General features: G+C 43.9%; 2 protein-coding genes and 1 long non-coding RNA gene across 3 annotated transcripts in view; 1 reads left to right on the top strand and 2 right to left on the bottom strand.

Annotated features, from left to right (window-relative positions):
- Positions 1-644: 644 nt before the first annotated feature.
- LOC143135028 (uncharacterized) lies at positions 645-1,970 on the top strand. The gene is made up of 2 exons (XM_076295760.1): positions 645-721; positions 969-1,970. The coding sequence occupies exons 1-2, from the start codon at positions 648-650 to the stop codon at positions 1,627-1,629; spliced, it is 735 nt and encodes a 244-aa protein (XP_076151875.1). The 5' UTR covers positions 645-647; the 3' UTR covers positions 1,630-1,970.
- Positions 1,971-5,611: 3,641 nt separating this feature from the next.
- LOC143133760 (uncharacterized) lies at positions 5,612-8,931 on the bottom strand. The gene is made up of 2 exons (XR_012988545.1): positions 8,107-8,931; positions 5,612-8,074 (listed from the first exon to the last, which is right to left on the bottom strand). It is a non-coding gene; the product is annotated as an uncharacterized LOC143133760 (long non-coding RNA).
- Positions 8,932-8,988: 57 nt separating this feature from the next.
- Positions 8,989-17,835, bottom strand: part of slc6a9 (solute carrier family 6 member 9) — a 44,458-nt gene continuing 35,611 nt past the window's right edge. Inside the window, exons 3-14 of the mRNA XM_076293618.1 lie at positions 17,446-17,602; positions 16,527-16,658; positions 16,044-16,305; positions 14,892-15,024; positions 14,589-14,723; positions 14,279-14,382; positions 13,180-13,417; positions 12,897-13,031; positions 12,663-12,762; positions 12,406-12,506; positions 10,317-10,487; positions 8,989-10,157 (exon numbers count right to left, since the gene is read on the bottom strand). Of these exons, the coding sequence (XP_076149733.1) occupies positions 9,894-10,157; positions 10,317-10,487; positions 12,406-12,506; positions 12,663-12,762; positions 12,897-13,031; positions 13,180-13,417; positions 14,279-14,382; positions 14,589-14,723; positions 14,892-15,024; positions 16,044-16,305; positions 16,527-16,658; positions 17,446-17,602 (1,932 nt within the window). The 3' untranslated portion in view covers positions 8,989-9,893. The remainder of the gene's footprint in view (positions 10,158-10,316; positions 10,488-12,405; positions 12,507-12,662; positions 12,763-12,896; positions 13,032-13,179; positions 13,418-14,278; positions 14,383-14,588; positions 14,724-14,891; positions 15,025-16,043; positions 16,306-16,526; positions 16,659-17,445; positions 17,603-17,835) is intronic.

Genomic DNA, 17,835 nt, shown 5'->3' with positions numbered 1-17,835 from the left:
CTTTTCCAGAATGTTTGGACCAGTGGAATCTTATTAGGATTCCAAACCATGGCTTCCCCGAGGCCCTCCCGCCCATTCCACACTGGGCCTTTAGATCCACTGTCTGTCTGTCTGTCTGTGGATCTCCCGCTCCGATCTTTCATTAGCGCAGAGCAGCCTGAGCCTGCGCCCGTCTCCCGGCTGCCGGCAGTAGCCTCGGCTGGGGCGCTGTCAGCACGCCAGCACTCCTCTGGCTCCTAATGCGGCTAAATTAAGAGCTTGTCAACCTGCCAGAGACACAGCCTATAGTAGCAATCTCAGGGAGAAAGGGGGGAAAAAATCGAGAGCGAAATGAGTTCTTCCGTTTTAATGAAAACCCCTCACCTCCCTCCCTCCCTCCCTCCCTCCCTCCCTCTCACCATAGAGTGGGGAAATGAGACTGGGGCTGCATGGGCTGCCTGTCTATCACTGGGGTATTGTGGTGCGACGCTGGGGCTGTTGTGAAAGGCTAGCTTGATGCGACTGTTATGCGACTGTAATGACTATAGCATCACAGTGTGCTGTTGTCCTTTCTTCTCCACTCTCCTCCACCCATCCCCACCCCCCACCTCCACCCCCATCCCCTGCGGGCTCCTGCAGAGCTGAGAGAGCAGAGGAAAGTCATCCAGATGGACCTGCAGCGGCAGCCCCAGATGAGCGGCGCGGCCTCTCCTGATAAGGCTGCCTCTCAGGGGCTCTCCAGGTTAGACGGCCCGCTTATCACTGGCCCTCATACTGGGTCACCCCACTCACAGGGTGCAAGCAGTTCATTTAATTTCTTTTTTGTAATAAACTTGCTGTAGGAAGAGATTCCTATATTGCTGTTACAGGTTTCCTTGCAATGATATAGATGCTGCTCTTCCTGTAATGTATTGTATTTATGTAGTAATGTATTTACTACTGATTAATAACTTTTGTATTCATTCATTCAACATGAGTTTTTCTTGCAGACAAAGGACAGAACGCCATGTGAATGATTTAGGGATGTACCGCAATCCAGCGCCTCCATCAGCATCAAAGAAGCCTCTCCCCAGGCCCCCGTCCTCTCCGAGTCTGCCAGCCTCCACTCCTGGAGCCCAGCTTAGTGCTGCCCACCCAGGCAGGACGCCAGGATCACCCCCCACCCTGGACCACTTGGCTTCTCGTCTCCCAGGGTCGCTCTCCCCAGAGGCCCCAGAGTGGGGGAGGGAGGGGGGCTGCAGCCGAGACACATCGTTCCCCCGTCTCAGGTGTGGAGGCTCCAGACTTGGGGAACCGAGCCTCCCGCCCCTGCTCAACTCCTCCAGTCCCTCAGAGCTGCGGATCGGGCAGTGTGCGATCGTGGGAGAGGGCCAACAGGGTGGTCTCTCTCTGAACGCTAACCAGGTGTGTGACAGACCCAAACAGTGGTCACTTCAGTCAGGGAAGGGTGTGCGGTCATCTTGCACGGATGCCTCCACGCACCCACTCCCTCGCGCCAGTGGGGTCATGGAGTGCCGTCTGGCTAGCGAGCTGTCCCTGGATGCCATGGTGCCCTGTCCACCTGTGTCCCAGAAACCGGCCAACAGGGGGCAGAGTGTGGCCAGGCGTCTGGGCCTTCCCCAGGGCGACAGACTGGTTAGTCCCTCCTGACCCTGGAGGGTCCCTGAAGGGACATTGCACTGAGCAGTCAGGGAGTTTACATGTGAAGCCAGCCATGCATTCAGACGCCAAGTGATTAGATCAGTTTGTTTGGGTTGGGTATAGGCATGTGGTTACTTGCACTAGAAAGAAACTTTCCACTGTCATTGCAGGTAGAGGAGTGATTTTATTGTGCAGTTTGCATTCAACGTAAAAATGTTTACTACAAATGTACAACAAACCACAAACTAAGACAAGGCATTTGTTATGTGTAAAAGCAGAATGTGATTATGTTGTAAATGCAATGGAATTGTGGATTAATAGAATGTGAATAAACACAACATTCTCTTTAATCTGTCTCATGTTCCTTTTCATGTGAAATGGTACATTGATTAAATAATGTCATGGAAGTGTCATGTCATAAGTAATATCAAGTTTTTCAAGTAATGTCAAGTATTATCATCGCAGAGGTTTTGTGTTTTTTACATCAAAGTGTTTCTAACAATGCTTGCATTTCAGAAAAGCAAATTTAATTTCAATTTTTATCAGAGGGCCTCACAGGAACTTGATATTTTACGCTTCTCAAACCTAAATGAGTTTTCCCATCAGCTATTGCTTAAGCCAGGTAAATCAAAGATGGCCAGGTGGCCCTGATCAGTAAGGCTATGTATTTAGTACATGTGACCATAGCCTGTTACCCTGGAAATCCAGAGTTCTTGCAAGAGCACAATGGAATGGATGGAACAGATGGAACTCTGGCAAAGAGCAATGATGCACATTACTTTTACCCCTACATTCCGGGGAACCAGCTAAACTGATGAAGACATCGCTGCAACGTTGGAGGACAGTACACATTGGTCGTAGTGTTATCCGATTGCGTCGAAGTCTGAAATCATTCAGAGTAAACATGGTCTAGTGTTATCCAATTGCGTGTAGTGAGATTTTTAAATGCATGCTTGTTGCCGCCCCTCGAGTTGGGCCATTACATTGTTCTTTGCCAGACCCTTAATCTTTCTAGATTATCAGGGTCTGGATTTTTCCAGGCTAATAGCCTGTAGTTCTGTATGTTGAATTTGAACAAAAATGTACTCAATGGGGCCTGAAAGTCCTGAAATAATATCTTCGTCCACACTGCTCCTCACCTATATCCATCCTGGCTGTCGCACCTGTTCCAGGTGTCGCTCTCATCTGTCAGCCTCAGGTCCTTCTATGAGTCCAGCAGGTCTTTGTGACCTGTGACTGAGGCAGCTTACAGCAAGGCCACTGCCACTGTGCCACCAGTGCTCCACTACCAAGCTGCTCTCTGCACACGTAGATGTGGACGATAGAACATGATGCAACATCATACTGCTCTACTGCGCTGAGGCCTCACACCCAAGACTTTAGAGGTGAAGGGCAAGGACTCTGCATGTATATATTAATAATAATAATAATACGTTTATTTTATATAGCGCCTTTCTCAAACCCAAGGTCACTTTACATATTATATGTATTATATATAGCGCATGTATATGATGTAACATAATGTCTCAGTCTGAGCTGGGTTTTGGACCGATGCCCTTGGGCATGTGGGGCCAAGACTTTAAGCTTGAATCATGCAGCCCCTTTAAAAATAAAACAAACCCATGGCCAACACTGCAACTCCTTGGTTGAATGACTCCATTCATGCTCTTGGACGCGCCTGTAGAGGGGAAGAGTGTAAATGGAAGAAAGATCAACTTCAGGTCTCTTAATAAATCCTGCAAGATCGCTTAAAGCTTTATCAACTCTGTGAAAAAGGCCAAGGTAGATTTGTTTTACCAATTTAATAAATCAACAGGCCCACAGACCTAGAGTGTTATTTACAACCATAAATTATATTTTAAATCCTGCTGTTACCACTATTACTGTCTACTCTCCTGAAATCTGTATAGTAAGGAATTCTTACAATTCTTCATGGACAAAACTGATCAAATAAGAGCCAACATCTCCTCTCCTGATTCCGCTCCTCCAGAGATGACTTATCCAGTCAGCCATCTCCAGCATTTTACACCAGTGTCCTCATCTAAGCTGTCTGAGGTGGTCTCTCACATGAAGCCCACATACTATCCCTCAGATGTGATTCCCTCTCGACTTTTTAAAAATGTTTAGGGAGTCAACAGCTCCCTAACAAATGGAATTGTCCCCTCTAGCTTTAAGCACGCTATCGTTCAACCACGACAACGACGACACACAGTTGTACCACTCACACCTGATAGCACCTGCACACTAAAGAAACTGTTTTAACTACCTTGACGACATTAAATCCTGGAAGGCCAGTAATTCTCTTCAACTTAACAATAGCAAAACCAAAGTAATTTTATTTGGCTCCCAATGCTCTGTCACCAACCTAAGTAATGCATGGTCCCCTGTTTGCCATCCTGCACAGTGTGGTCAAAAATGTAGGTGTTTTATTGGACAGCTCACTTAATTTCAACAAACAAATCAGTAGTGTGGCTAAGTTAAAGCAAAGTCCTTTTAGGCAAGTCCCTCCACTCGGCGGCCATTTGCCAACGCTTTTTGGGCACTCGGGCATCCATTTCGGCAGAAATGCGCGTGCGCAAGGCTTCACGACACCAATCTTGCTCCAGCGGCGAGATCACAACACATGATTGGCACGATGTCTTCACAAAACACCATATGATTGGCTCAATGTATTCACATCACACCACATGATTGGCTCAATGTATTCACACGTCGACGTTTTGCCGAGGAAGGGGTGGGATATGTGTAGACAACGGCCATATTGGTGTGACAAACTAGCCCCATGCATTTCTATGGAGTATTTTTTGAGTGCTGTGTCTCCACATTAGAAAGTCTCTGGTTAAAGTCCTTTTTAACTCACAATGATCTTGACATTTTTATCCATGCTTTTATCATCTCAAGGCTTGACTTTTGTAACTCTTTATATACAGGCATGACCCAATCTAACATTCCATATTGCAAATGGTATATAACGCCGCTCTTAACAGGCACTAAGAAGAAAGATCACATCACATCTGTCCTGGCTCAGTTGCACTGGCTACCTGTAAAGCATATAATAGATTTTACATTTTTACTTTTTGTTTTTAAAGCCTAAATGGACTAACTCCTTAAAGGTATCCCCTTACTATGCACCTAGGTCACTCAGGTCTTCTTCTAAACAGCTTCTCACAGTCCCTCATTCAAGACTTAAAATAAGATGCGACCGGGCCTTTTCGGTAGTTGCCTGAGGCTCTGGAACACCCTTCCACACAAGTCCCACAGTTGCTGGTTTTAAATCCAACTTAAAGACCTACCTCTTCTCTCTCCTACACTTTCCTTTGCTCTTTTATGTTATTTTATTATTTTTATTTACTTTTATGCTTTTCAATTGCATGTTTTACTGTTTTTTTTATTGTTTTATTGTTTTTATGAATGCTTATTTATTTATTGCACTTCATCTCTATTTTGTTTGAATTCATCTTGTATGCCTTGCTACTTGCACTTATATTTTATTTCTATTATTTTAAATCCTTTTTATTATATTATAATTCTGGGCTCCTCTTTTACCTATGTGTGTACAATTAACTACCTCTCTGCCTTACCTGTGTAGCACTTTGGGTCAACTCCTGTTGTTTTTAAGTGTGCTATACAAATAAAGTGATTTGATTTGACTTGACTTGACTCTAACCACTGAGCCACCAGCACAATCACCCTTAATGTGTTATGAACTGTTTAGGTAAAAAGAAAGTAGGAAAATATACAGAGCACATAGCGTGGAGTGACCGGTTCGGCCAGAAATAGAAAACCGGCCAAAAATAGAAAATTGGATTACTGAATACTGAGGTGTCATGACGACACCCATTGTTGGCTCAGGAATATTGTGGATATAATATAATACTGTACATGTACGTAGAGAACAGCATTGTGGGCAGGCAGATGTGCTGTCATTTCACAGAACTTAACCACACAAGAGTTACTAGCTGTAATCATGAAACAAAAACGTGGTCAAAAATGATCTTTAAAATAAACTTTATTTATCATTTGTAATTGAGCATTTTAAGATATACAGCTGACATGACTAAGACAATTTCAATGCAATTTGGCCCTAAGGTTCAAAAGACATGGTTAGATATGTTTGATAAAATGTCTGTGTTTGTCCCATTTGTGCTTTGTTACCCCCATCCCATTGACTTACATTGGCATCACAAAATGCCCTACCAATACTTATACAGTAGTGTACACAAACCATTTGTAAAGGCATTTTAACAAGAGGGAAAGAACCATTTCTGGGTGTCTTAATTCATTTTGCTTGGAGATATAAGATTTGCTGTGTTTTTAAAGTGCTGATACATGATAATGATATAGTACTGTAGTTAAATGTGTGCAGAGTTTTCTGTTTGCAAACAGAAAAACCTCATTGGAATTCACAGTTTTAGTAGAAGTATGCTGTCAGGTTATAGAGCTGGTGATAGGTATTACACACTACACACAGTGAGGTAATGGAGGAATATGTTTTTTTTCCAGTTCATTGAAAACATGGAAGTGTATGTCAAGTTGCCCATCAATACATATTGTCACAAACTATCTTGTTTTAGTGAGAGTCTCTTCACAACAATGCTTCTGATTAAATTCTTCCTATTAATACTGTTACATTAAAACCTCACTTTTTTCCATACCTAGCTTGTTCGAACCATGGCATTAATGTCAAAACATTTCCATAAACATGCATTAAATTGATCTCTAATGCACCAATTTGCTCAGGACATATATTGTAAGTACATGTATTGAAAAATACAATGGATCTTTGTTGTCAGAAAAACAGGATGAATTTGAATCAGAAACGGACATTTATCAGTGGAACTGCCCCATGCTTAACTTCAGTGCTATGAGACTGCATGTATACTGTGCAGGAGGTATAACACTGTTGGCTGGTAATCTACATCCACGCCCTCTGTATTTCAGCGTTTCTCCAATAGCATTTCACTGGAGTCGTAGGAGCTATCATACACCACACTGTTAAAAAGACTTCCTTTGTGTTTCAAGTTTCAATCCACAGTTTGGCAATACTTTTGATATCAGCTGGCTTTTAGAACAACTGAACATGGATAAAAATGGTTAAAATCAGACAGAAAAAAAGTTTTTCTAGATTTTTAAGTATCTGTACATAAAAAATGAAAAGGAAAGAAATCTATTTTAAAGGTAGACTGTGTTTGTTAAATGACAACATGAATAGTTACATTTTGATTAGAATTACATGAAGTCTATACTGATACTATCCTGAACTAACCATTGTCAGCAGTAGGATAACAACTACACAAAGCACATATTACACTGAACACCAGTTACATCATCACTACAAGAGCAAAAATTAAAAAGAAAAAAAAAAAACTGCCTGCCCACACCCTCCCCCCAAAGTAATGTTGACTCAAACCTTCCTCAATGAAGACAAGAAACACATACATAAACTGGTTCGATTATTTTTCTTTACATTACTGTACAAGAAACTGATAGCCAAGGAGAAAAGTACCAGGACAGAAAGGACTAGGATGCAATTGCATGGCAATGATTCTCAAGATCGCTACTCTAGTAAAAGTAGGATTGCAAGTGAACAGCTTGCCTGTAAATTTAAGGAGAGGAAAAAGACAGCCCAAGTGAACCTTCTGACAACCATTGGCACCAGACAAATGTGTCGTTACAGTGGATAAGCAACATTGTAATACCATCAAGTCTCCGTACACCCTGCCCTTATCTCATTGCAATCTGCATTGGGGCTGCTCTCAGCCCGAATGATGTGTGCTTTCCATCACAATGAGGACAAGTAAAAAATGCTACCAATAACATCCTCAAGTGCCCCCAGGACCTCTATACACACACACAAACACACACACACACACACACAAACACACACGCACACACACACACGCACACACATACACGAATACACTCATGGTCCAAAAAGGTACAAATCCGCTCTCATCTTCCTCCACTCTGGATCCTCCCAATCTGAAGTAAAGCTTGAGTCTCTAGGGCTTACAACGAGTGTTGTGCTTTTTGAGTTCAAACGAAACAAAGAGTCAAACCACTAACTACTCCCCTGAGAGTCCGATGCCTCCTGTTGGACTGCAAGTCCTTTTTTTGTTTGTTTGTTTGTTTGTTTGTTTGTTTTTTTATTTTCTTTTTTTGTCTTTTTTTGCATTCATATTTTTAGACATCTGATATAACTTGTCATGATACTTCCATAGAGATACACTTCATAAAAATGTACAGATAACATCCACTACTACCAGAGGATCCTGACCTTTATACGGTCAGTCACATGGATATTGAGTATTATTTACAGAGATGTGCTGTTATAAGATTAAAAACGGTCATTTAAATCAGTTCATAGTTCTCTAGTTCTCTAGCAGCTGCTTTGCATGGTCTACCTCTCTCTCTTCACAGTTTGTGGCCAGAACTCTAGGACCATATCTATGACCTGTGCTGCAGCTTTAGGACCATATCTATGACATAGCCCCTGTGCTGCAGCTTTAGGACCATATCTATGACATAGCCCCTGTGTTGCAGCTTTAGGCTACAAGAGTGTTTTACAGGATAAAAACAAAGAGAAGAGGCTTTACAGCAAAAACCTATTTCCAGCAGTCTGGTACATACGCCTCAACCCAAGGTCTTAACGTGGAGAGATATTGTCTAAAGATGAAATCTTCAGGCAAACCCCCCCCCCAAAAAAAAAAAAAAAAGTAAAAGAAAAAAAAAATCAAGTCATGGATGAGGAATGGTAAACATTACTGTTATTTCTAAACATGCTGCAGTCTAACATACTGTAGGTTCCTCACAATGCAACAGAGATGTACATTTGACTATTGAATTAGAAATGCTGAGGCCCTTGCATCTCTCCTAACCTGGCTTCCTGTGCTAGCTTGTTCTGTGTCCAATGCCACAGCGATTGGCTCAGCTCTGAAAACAGCCACATGTCAGGGACACATACAAGTACAAGTCTTCTCAGTGGAGAGGAAGACAGAAAGAAAGCTACATACATCCTACCATCCAGCTGGGCCATATTGATGGAAAAGCTTGTGCAAGTTGAACATGTTTTTGGTAACATGCCTCCTTCTTTTCCTCCCCCTCCTCCCCAATGATGGCCAGAGTGACACAACATGCAGCCAGTGCCTGCCATCGTATCTGTTTACTTTACACACAAAGATATTCAAGCTGCTCGTCAGATCATCCACCAGTGAAACACAACCTTCAAAGGTAAACCCAACTATGCATTTCATACAGAGATGCCTGGAAGACTAGGAGAAGTTGGCACTTACTGTAGTGTGCTGCAGCTAAAGCAATACCCCCCCCACACACACACACACACCCACCCGCCCACCAAAAACTGCCTTTTCGTCCCTATTTAGTTTAGTGCCGAAAGTAAACCAACATGGAATCAATTAACGAGGTGTTAAAAAATGGATTTCATTAGTATGTAGAACCCTGAGAGTGGGTATTGATAAGCCATGTGCTTGGATGAGTGAAGCTACACTGTTTAAAAAGGCGAAGCCAAATGTCCTTTGTATGATTTGTGCTTGTTTATGGTTGGCTACATCATAGATGCTCAACAGGCCAAATATCACTAAATTAGGACCACAACCATAATTTCTGCTTAGCCCCTATGTTCCTTTTTTTGCCATGGGATGCCATTAAAGCAGGTGTTGAAAATAACTGTTCTGTCAGACCCTGGAAAAAGTAGCTGGGCAATACCTGTAGAATGGACAAAGCAGACTAGGATCCCTACATGGATGCAATGACTGCGGTTCTTGTGCTGACACAAACAAAATTTGGTATCCACCTTTCAACTGACCAGCAACTATTGCTATTTAAGGTACAAATTGTCGCTTCCATAAGCTGTTGTGATCTGTGCTACTGCTATCACTGCCAAAACGGTAGATGACGAAACATAATGGTAAAAACAAAAAAAAGATTGCGCTACAGAATATACATACAGTAGGTATGCAACACCTCTTCTCTCCCTCTTGCATATGCTCACGAATGCTTTCGGTCTTTTTCAATTTCTTTTTTTTATACAAAAAACCTGCATTAAATTATGCAAACCATAACGGGAAAAGAAAAAAAAACATTTTGGATGACCAATTCATATCACTAGAGGTTAAAAATAAGAAAGCCCTTACAATATGTAAAGGTTTTGCTGCAGTGGGCATGGAGATGCCCGGCATGGTGATGTGGCATCATGAGAGAGAGAGAGAGCAACAGTGCCAGGGCCGAGCCGTGCCACGCTGTGACCGGTGACTCTATGCGCTGGGCGTGGGGTTGTGTGTGGAGCCATTACTGCCCTGGATGGTGACGTTGATCTCCTCCTTCTTCTCCTTCTCCTTGTCGTTCTCAGGCTCCTTCTCCTTCTCTTTCTCCTTTTCCTCCTCCTTCTCCTTCTCCTTCAGGTCCTCCTTGAGGGGGCAGACCTCCACGCCGTCCGGCCCCGAGGCGTAGCGGCCCTTGCGGTGCTCCTGCAGGGCGGGGCCCCAGTTGGGATCGGGCTTCAGGGAGAACTTCAACCGCTGGACAGACAGACAGAAAGAAAGACAGACAGACAGAAAGAAAGAAAAAAAGAAAGAAAGAAAGAAAGAAAGACAATGATATGGAGAGTTTAGTTGGAATCTTGAGTTGCTTTACTGGAGTACTGGACTGTGTTCTCCAGACAATGACATCTACTGTACCTCCCAGAAGGTGGCGCCAGGAGACATGGCTATCTTATAGAGCGCGTAGATGGGTATGCATATGACCGAGGACATAGCCATGAGGAAGCCGATGGCCAGAGACCACTGAGGGTACACGTAGGTGCCATAAGTGATGGGCCTGTACTGGATCACTGTGAAGATCAGGATGAACTGTAGGATTGGAAAGAGCAAGAAGATGCCAGTAGTGAGTGTTTCTGGCATAATTATCTCTGTATCATGAGGCTGCCATTCAGGTCTCATTCTTACTCAGGACTCAGGAATGTACTGTATTACTAACCAGGGTGCGATTTGTGTAAAAACCAGAGGGGGGGATGATTTTGAATAAGTTTGTAAACCCCCCCCCACCCACCCACCCAAAAAAAAGAAAACAAACGATTCATAGCCTAGTAATGTCATGGCTAATAATACCCTATATTATTTTTGCCACCTTTGTAACATTTTAGTTTTAGTTTACCGTGGTGTATGACTTTAAACAGCGAGTGTGCTTGGTATGATGATCAGCTCCTCTAATGCAGGGTAGGACTACGTTTTGACAAGCATACAAATTCACCTTGTTCTTGCCCCATCTGAAATGACTTCTCTACTTTTGCTGCCTCCATCCTTTCTGTATTTGTTGTGTAAAATTTTTTTGTATATGATGGCCCTGAATTCTTAAGTTAGTGAATTGGCTAACAGTGTTAGTTGGTAACCAAATAGCCTACACATTGCGCTAAACGCTGCGTAGGCTACGTGCATTCTCTCTCCTGCTGATTTGCGTTCAGTAGCCATGTGCGTAATATTGCAAAAGTTGAAAAAATAAATGTGTTTATTGTAGCCTACAAAAAATAAATAGCCTATCATACTGTCAGTTAATTGCCTACAGTGCAGTGAAGAGTTTGGAGAGTAAAGTTATAGGGCAACTTGAAGTTTTATGAAAATAATTTACGAACCAGAACATAAAGACCATGAAGCTTCTATTTCTTGCAGCTGTTAAAACACCTGCTAAATAGTTTAAATACCCACCAACATTCGTTTTTGCAGTACAGATTATTTCTAAAAGTTATTTGTCTACTACTGGCTGATTTATCAAACGAGTGCTTTCTCGTTCGTCCTCCGCAAACTACAGGTGTTTCGGTAGAGAGCCATTGAATAAGCGATGCCAAGCAATTTCTGTAACACTTTTTGTGACATTCAGCAAATATCTCCTCATGTAATGTAAGTTTCTTCGGACAATAGGCCTACGTTCTACTCTACGTGCAGTTGTCCTCCATCTCAGTTGCATCAGTTTTCTAATTTCGAAGGTTCTAAAACATTATTATGCTTCACTGAATCCTTCTCGTTTTCTTTCATTTGTCCAGCTAACTTTTCCATTGAACCTAGCCATTTATGATGGATTACACACTCGACATTCTGAAATGTCCTGCACGATCAAGGCCAAATTAAGTTATCACGCAGCCACTGTGTCAGCAGCATCAGTGCTGACGGTGACGGTGCGTTTCTGATGTCAGATTATTATGTAGGCTAGCCTACTAGACTGTTCTCACGTTGCAGCGCTTTACTTATATGAAGTAGCATTAATCAATATGAGGGGCAGAGGGGGATAAATGTTGTCCCCCGCGACGATAAAAATAATTTAGCAGAGGTAGGGATAGGAAAACCAGAGGGGGGGAAATCCTCACCATCCCCCCCTACAAATCGCACCCTGTTACTAACCCCTGACAACATTGCTACAACTTGCATCATTGAAAATATAACAAGGACTTAAATATATCAAAATCCCTATGCACTAGTCACTTGTAGATTCCAGGTTCTGGTGAAGTGCAGTAATAACAGACTTTAAAAAGTAAACAATATCACCACCACATTAAATGTTTATTAGGAGTGAACAACGCATTTCGCCGTTGGCTTCCTCAGATTCGCTCAGCAGCCAACAGCCACATGCATTGTTTGCTCCTAATAAACATTTAATATTAGGTCAATGTCTGGTGATATTCTGTATAAAACTTAAATATATAATTTAGAAATGGGTTTACAGTTCTACAATACACAATTACGGAGGGTGCTTGTCTTGTCTATAGGCTGCACTCACAGAGATAATGATGGGGGACACAAATCGCCAGCAGACCCTGAAGAAGATTGGAGGAGGGAAGCCCAGCATCATCTCCACATCTCTGAAGTAATTCTTGTGCCCTGTGCATATGATGGACAGCACAAGAGTCACCACATAGTGACCTTTACAAATGCACACTTGCACAGATGATGTAGCATGACATTTGTGGGTATGTGCTCAGAGACGGAGAACTAAGTACAAATATATGGCACAGATATATGACACAGATGACTTACCATAGACATACATAATACAGATGCACATGATGCAGGAGATGACGACCAGCGAAAAGCTAGCAGCATAGTTATCCATGAGCAAAAGCCAGTATATCCCTGCCTGCACCACAGAGACAAAATGGGACATGCACGTCAGTAGATGTGTGGGTGTGGGTATGCACATCAAAGACAGTGTGTGTGTGTGTGTGTGTGTGTGTGTGTGTGTGTGTGTATGTGTGCACTTCCTGTTCTCACCCGTGTGGTCAGTGGCACTCCAAGAAGGAATCCTACGATGGCCACTCCCAGGGTGACAATTGTCTTGTTCTTCATGATCCAGTCAGTGCCAATCTCATCCACGATAGCAGTGACCAGCGTCTCCAACAGACAGAACTAGAGGTAGGCACGAAATGATCATTCAGTCCACAAGGTAATCATTTAAAATTAATCAACAATTATTTTTTAACACATTTACTGTTAGTTAAGGGATCATAGCACACTCTTAAGCACAGCTCTTGCTGGCCCCTGTGTCCAGCCCTACCTGAGTGCCCAGGCCCAGCAGGATGAGCATGAAGAAGAAGAGGATGGACCAGAGCGGAGAGATGGGCAGCAGCGTCAGGGCCTCTGGGTAGGCCACGAATGCCAGGCCGGGACCCTGGTCAGCCACCTCCGACACGCCCACGCCCAGGTGATGTGCCATGAAGCCCAGGATGGAGAAGATGACGAATCCGGCGTAGACGCTCGTGGCGCAGTTGGTCACGCTGATGATGATGCTGTCCCTGTTCACAAACAGGAGAACGAACACCAGCATGAGAACATCCTGTTCACGCCCAACATAAAGCGGGTGCTAACATCGTGGTCTTAGTCACAGTTCATTTGCCATGCTATTCCAAAATATAGGCCCCATTTAAAACCTAGGGTCTTAAATATCACATTGCTGCAGGCTCACTTGAAATAGATAGAAATTAGTTTTATTCTATATAAGCAGGTCAACTAGATGAGGAGCTTATTCACATTTAAAATGAGGTGTGAAAACAAAACAAATCCACCAGCAGGTGGAGCTGTGGCAGCCCACTGGAGGGTAAGAGCGGAGCAGGATTTGGACTGGGATTGCAGAGCAAATGAGCTCCGCACATCCATGGAGCTGAGCAGCAATCAGAGTGACTCTGTTTTTCCAGCACACAGAACCCAAGGCTCTGACCCAGAAGACTTTGCACAGTGCAGTGCACCCACAACAACCGCTCCCAGTCTCAAACTCTTAACCCTCTCCTCTCTTCTCCTCTCCTCTACTCTCTTCTCCTCTCCCCTCCCCTCCCCTCTTCTCTTCTTTCCTCCTTTCTTCTCATCTCGGCTGCCTGATACACCATGATTGCCTTGTGACAGAGAGCAAAATTCCCTTAAGCAAATCATATAGTATCCATAATGCAGCATGTTAAATGTATACTTTCCTACTGGGGCAAGTCTGGGTCAAGTACATCTCACAATCATGTATGAAAGATGATGTCATGTTAGGATATAGGTCAGAAACAGAGAGAGAGAGAGACAGAGAGAGATAAAGAAAAAGAAAGAGAGAGAAAGAGAGAAAGAGAATGGTGTGTGTGTGATGGAGAGGAGCTTGAGTGTGGGAGACCACGCTGTACCTGTAACAGTTGTTGTGGAATTTATTGTAAGAGGCCATGGTGATGAGTCCACCCCAAGCACAGCCCAGAGAGTAGAAGATCTGAGAGGCAGCATCTCCCCACACCTGACAGAGAGCAGTAAGAGTTATGTTTACTGTAAATCAGCATATCATAAGGGCATATGGTTTTGCACAAGGTATGGCTTTATGCATGTATGTCATAAAACATAAACATGGAAGTGAATAAAACAGTAAAATGTAAGTCAATGTCTGAGACAATGAAAGAGAGATAGGGAGAGACAGAAAGAGAAAGGTAGAGAAAGTATGTCTACCTTTGCATCCAGGATTTTGGACCACTGTGGGGTCAAGTAGTACTTGATCCCTTGGTAAGCCCCCTCCAGCGTGATCCCCCTGATGAACAGGATGGTCAGCACCACGTAGGGGAAGGTCGCTGTGAAGTACACCACCTGCAACAGCGGGCAACACCCGCACACATCAGCACATGAGAGCTTCCTCCCTGCAGCACTGGCTCAGCACCAGCCATGATGAATACACGAACCAGCTGCATCACCACAGGAGGACGCAGCCGAGTGCCAGGAGCCGTTGCGCCGGGGGCATCCCCCCTCCGTGCTTACCTTGCCTGATGACTTGACTCCTCTGATCAGGCAGAGGAACACCACGATCCAGGAGAGGGCCAGGCAGCCCAGGATGGGCAGACGCACCTCGCCAAAGTTGCCGATACCGTCAGAAATTTGAAGAACGTAGTTTCTGTGGAAGGAACAGAAGAGGGAGGGTGATGAGACGAGGAAGAGAGAGAACACGATAACGTCAACAGTAGTTACAGTTCAGTGATGGCAGTTTACAGTGTGACAGGAACCATAAAACAACACAGTCTGAGAGACACAAAGGCACTATTCCAAGTTTTCCATGAGAGCATGTATTGATGGGCAGTCATTCCTGAGACCCGTCTGTGGCCCATAAAGAAAAGAAAAACAACCAGAGAAACCACAAACAACTCTCCCCACAATGGATTCCTTGAGCTGATAGGGCACTTGAACAGAGGAACCATTCTTAGTGTAGTGCCAAGACGGCTGTGAGGGTGAGGCACAAAACCATCTGTAAAGCCACTGAAGCACAAGTGGACTATGAATAAACTGTATTCATCATGAGTTCACTTCAGCTACCATGCCTCTCAAGAGCACTACAACATATCAAAAGAAAGGCAGGGCAAAATAATAAAAACAAGTTTCCAGGCCCTCTTTGACAAAAACAAAAAATAACAAGCATAAACCCTGCTTGGAACATCTAATGACCTTTCCTCCACAAAACAACTCATTGTTCTGGGATCTGAAAAGGCTGTAGGTCTTATTCACTGTCATGTAACAACACTGTAATAAAGTAGTTCTTTCTAAAACATCTGTACTCTACATATATGATTTACAAAATAAACATCATAAGCTACTTGGACATTGTCCATTGTAGACTTAGAGTGCTGGCAAACACGAGGATGGGCTTGCCAAAATACAGTTGTCTCTGGCAGCATATCACCTAATTGAGGCCAATTGGGTGACCTTAAGCAACCAGCTGGTCTGCGTCCAGGGAACTGTGGCCAAGGCATGCGAGCCCTATCAGACATCTGACTCATTCACTCCAGTTTTATCTATCAGACACAACTGACAACTGTTGAAACTAAAAACACAAAGTATCTGTTTTTTTTAAAACACACACGAATAGACTCCACAGGGAGTTCACTGTACCCCAGCTGTCTAATGAAGATCTGGCCTCACCTCCAGTATTCTTCGCTGGGGCTGGTCCTTTTGGTGCGGTTGACCACCTCGGCCACAGCGGCCGTGACGTTGGCCAGGGTGCTGTTGAGGCGGGAGCTGCCCACCACGCCGCTGCAGTCGGGGGTGTTCCAGGGGTTGGTGCAGTAGGTCCAGGGCAGCAGGTTGGTCATTGACATGAAGAAGTAGTAGATGGCGATGCAGATGACCACATTGTAGTAGATGCCGATGTAGGTGGACACAACCATCATCCCATAGCCCACACCTGACCATGAAAAGAGAGAGCACGAGAGAGAGCGAGAGAGAGCGAGAGAGAGAGATAGAGAAGGAGAGGAGATTCAAAAGATACTCATGGCAAGAGGAGAATGTAAAAGAGATTCAAAATATATCCATGTCCATATTATGAAAAGAAAATTCTCAAAACAGATGTATAGAACATGCCACATCATTTAGAAGAATGTAGAAACATAAAGCAGAAAACTTCACCTTTGAACATAGGGCTGACCTTCCAGACACCCAGGCAGCCCAGGCTAGCAAACTGACCGAAGGAAAGCTCAAGGAAAAACAGCGGGATGCCACAGAACACCAGCATGATGAAGTACGGGAACATGAAGGCCCCTGGAGAACAAGCAACAGGGTTTTGCAGCTAAAAAAAGATATCCTATATATTCTATCCAATCCTATACTATTTATTCTATTGTATAAAATCCTACGTTTATAAAAATCCCACAACCAAAACAAAAAAATCCCACAACACAACCAAAAAAATAATAATTTAGTAATGGACACAGTTTCTGGGGGGGTACATGACCATTATTATATTACCCTCAGACCTGGCAGAATGTGGTACAAACATAACTACTCAGTCTAGTTGATGTGCCTGGTGACCTGACCACATAAAAGCCCGGTCATCCGCTCCCTATAGGCCGCGTCCAGTCTCACTGCACCCAGAGTGTGTGAGCTAAGCCTGCAGCAGCGAGGGGTGTGAAGCAGGGCCCGAGGTCCAGCCCAGACCATGTCATGATTACTGCTGCTCCTTGAGCTACACCAGAACTCCACTGCTCTTTGTTAGAAAACAACATAAAACCGGTGGCCATATATGGGCAGTGATACAGCTACAGCTATGCCTACGGTACACCAATGTCCATCTGGACTTTGAACTGACTTGACTGTATTGTCTTTGAGTCTAAAACTCAAATACTTTGGCAATGCTGCAAAAGAACAAGCATACCAAACTGCTGAAGCAGGCAGTCATGTCCTGTGTTCCGTGCAGCCAACCTCACTGTTCTTTCTACCCTTTGGCCTGTAAAATAAACCTCTGTGCTTCCTGACAATACCAAGTGACATCACAGCATTTTGTCCTCCTCTTTTTTCTTTTCTCTTGTTTTTTCTTGGGCACTCGTACCTCCTCCGTTCCTGTAGCAGAGATAGGGAAACCTCCAGACGTTGCCCAGGCCCACAGCATAGCCCACGCTGGTGAGCACAAACTCAATCTGGTTCCCCCAGTTGCCTCGCCTGGAGTTCTCATCCTTTTTCCCCGCTTCGCCTGGAACCGCTCCGTTCTGCAACACAAGCAGACACAACAACAGCATTACCATGCGTGACTCTGTAAACAACCCGAGGGAGGGGGACAATGTGTTGAGTTGACTTAAATGAAATCAGCTTGTCCTTTAACAGAGGAAATTTAATATTTAGCATCGATCACTAAATATAGCAGGTTGTTGAGAAGTTGTTGCCATGTTTTATCCAGTATGTGGTGAGTGTGAGTCAGTACAGTAAACTACAGTACATCACA

Source organism: Alosa pseudoharengus, unplaced genomic scaffold (genome assembly GCF_046254945.1).
Source record: "Alosa pseudoharengus isolate Yale_2024_CS ecotype anadromous, Long Island Sound unplaced genomic scaffold, YU_APseudo_1.1 YU_APseudo_1.1_scf_2, whole genome shotgun sequence".
NCBI lineage: Eukaryota > Metazoa > Chordata > Actinopteri > Clupeiformes > Clupeidae > Alosa > Alosa pseudoharengus.
This window is presented reverse-complemented; position numbering and strand designations above follow the sequence as displayed.